The 3030-nt window shown below is 37.8% G+C and overlaps 1 protein-coding gene across 1 annotated transcript in view; it reads left to right on the top strand.

Annotated features, from left to right (window-relative positions):
- Positions 1–2192: 2192 nt before the first annotated feature.
- The window catches only part of LOC106868471 (cell death abnormality protein 1), a gene marked incomplete at its 3' end in the record, with an annotated part of 329389 nt that continues 328551 nt past the window's right edge, over positions 2193–3030 (top strand). Inside the window, exon 1 of the mRNA XM_052966721.1 lies at positions 2193–2790. Coding sequence (XP_052822681.1) covers positions 2670–2790 — 121 coding nt within the window. The remainder of the gene's footprint in view (positions 2791–3030) is intronic.

A 3030-nucleotide genomic window follows, 5' to 3' on the forward strand; every position in this document is an offset into this window, starting at 1 on the left:
ATCCGAACTCTAAAATTGTTACACACATAGATACGCACAGCGTAATTTATTATATAAACAATATATGCGTATAGATTACGATTAAACCGGATGAAATATGTCACAGGGAATAACATTTTTATGACCGCCCAGCAGTAACTCTATTCAGCTGAATAGAAGTCAGTGATTGGTTGAAATTACAGAAATACGACAACTTTAACATGGAATAACTTGCGAATTCCTTTTTTTTGTTAAGAAGACTAAGAGTAAAAGATGTTTTATATGACACATTCTACCAGTGTCCCAAGTTTCAAAGTGTTTCGTTAGTGTTTCGTTAAGAAAATACTGGCGCCCCCGTTTTAAAATAGATCCTTACTCTACTTTTTACCAGAATACATGTGAATTAAACTCTTACAAGAGGGGAGACAGTGACTTCAAAGTTTTAACCTGCTAGTTTTCGTTTGTGCGTATACATACATACATACATACACACATATATACACGCACACATACATACGCAAGCAGACACACGCCCACAGTCACACACATACACACAAACACCCACGCATTCATATACACACAGACGCAGCCAGATACACGCACACAGACACACGCACACAGACACACACACATACAAACAAACACATACGCATTCATATATGGGAGAATGTGCGAAAAAACAACAACAGACGAGGACAGGTGGTGTAAACAACAAAAGGATGTATTAGTTTAACGCTCGGGAATACAGAAAGTCTTTAACGTTTTGAGCTACGCTCTTCAACAGAAAGAATACGGAGACGAGGAGAAAAACACATATGCAAGCAGACACACACACACACACACATAGACTTGCACATACACTCACATGACTGGCTTATGCACTTCTCCCTCTACCAAATCCCAGTCACATGAAAGGGGCCTGTTTGAAACTATGGTACAACGCTCTTCCCTAAGTTGCCGTTCTGTGGGATCGAACTCAAATACGATGTGGCTGTTGGATAGCTCTCTTAACCACATAACCGTGCTTGCATCCTGTATATCCAGGACTAAATCGGGCAGTATTTCTTTCTTTTTATAAAGTATAAAGTCGGTAGGGTGTGATTTGAAGGAGATTGGCTGCTTTTTCTAGCATTGTAAGTGACTGCGTTAAGGTTCCGTCGTAGATTTGGGTGTGTTTTAGATGCGAAGTGAACGACCTTAAATTTGATTGGTTCCTTACTGACAACTCTCATGCACGTGTAATATTCTTCCTTCATAAGCGCATTACTCACACTATCTCTACTTTCTCTTTGGTTTACTACTACTACTAAAACTACTACTACTACCACTACTACCACCACCACCATCACCACCACTACTACTACTACTACTACTACTACTACTACTACTACTACTACTACTACTACAATTCTCTAGGTCTGTATATGCCGGTGTAAACGACGAAACGTGTTTGAAGCGTTTGCATTGACAGAACAACGAAAACTCGCATGGTAATAGTAGTAGTAGTAGTAGTAGTAGTGGTGGTAGTAGTAGTAGCAGTAGTGACGGTGGTGGTGTTGTTGTTGTTGATGATAGTTGTGGTAAGTTTTCAACGAGCAGCAACCAACCACCCTCGGATATACCTCATTAGCTATAAGGATACCGCCTCATAGTAGTTGTGGTTTTGGTGGTGGTGATGGCGGTGGTGGTGGCGGTGGCGGTAGTAGTAGTAGTAGTAGTAGTAGTAGTAGCAGTAGTAGTATCAGCAGTAGTAGTAATAGTAGTTAATGGCAAAGTAAAAAAGAACGTGTGTCATATTCTGATAATAAAACCATCCACACTTAACCTCGCAAACATTTCCCACGTGACGCGTAGAGAAAGTTGTAAACACCATCACCACCACCACCACCACCACCACCACCACTACTACTACTACTACTACTACTACTACTACTACTACTACTACTACTACTACTACTACTACTACTACTACTACTACTACTGTTGCGAAAGTTATCGCTATCAACAGAAACAGAAAAAAATAATTAAAAAAGTTTCAGAAAAATACAAAAAAAAACGAAGTAATAATAATAATAATAATAATAAAAGAAACGGAAGTCATTCACACACATACGCAGATGCACATACATGTTTATATATACTCATACATAGACATACACTCGCGAGTGCGCATGACCATACACAGTCATAAGTACGCATTTATGCTCTCATACATATACATAGACACGTGCGCACATTTACTCAATTGTTCAGATACATATACACACAGACATACATACGCACGCATATATACGTGCGCGTATATACGCAAAGTGTAGACGTACGCATATACGTAGATACACATACGCACGCACATCACACGGCGCATACATACGCATCTGCAGATACACACACGCACACACATGAGTACACATTACGCACATAAATACACACACGCACACCTCTTCGCATAGAAGTTGGAGTACGAAAAAAGTATAAAATTATATATATATATATATATATAAAAAAAAAACAAATAAAGGAAAGCAAGCGAACCTTTTCTTTCACAAGAACTTCTCAGTGGAAGACACAACAATATAAGAATATTTCCATAAATTCTTTCTTAATTGTTGTTCATGTTGTTGTGTCGTTGATTCATTAGTGAAAAATTAACAACAAATATTAAAAAATAACTGTAGTTAAATGATGAAATGAAACAAGCAAAAAGAAGAATTATTCAGGAAACAAGACTCGAAATACCTTGTGACATGGAATTTTACCATTTACCGGCAGTTTTCTTTTTTCTCATTCATTTATACCACACGGAAGCAAGTAAGTAAAGACTATTAAAATTTTTTTTACTGCTGCATTTTTGTATGCTTTTTCTATCAGTAACTACCGCATTTTCTTTTCTTTATCATTCTCTCTGTTTTTATAGGATTGTTCCGCTAGTATTCATTATTTTTAAAGGTGTAGTTGCATTCTGATTTTGGCGTGCCTTTGGTATGACCATTAGGGCAATCCTTTCAACTATTTAGAAGCTATCGCCTGTTCCTGGGTAGCAAAGGTATA

This window comes from Octopus bimaculoides, chromosome 3, assembly GCF_001194135.2.
Source record: "Octopus bimaculoides isolate UCB-OBI-ISO-001 chromosome 3, ASM119413v2, whole genome shotgun sequence".
In the NCBI taxonomy this organism is placed as follows: domain Eukaryota; kingdom Metazoa; phylum Mollusca; class Cephalopoda; order Octopoda; family Octopodidae; genus Octopus; species Octopus bimaculoides.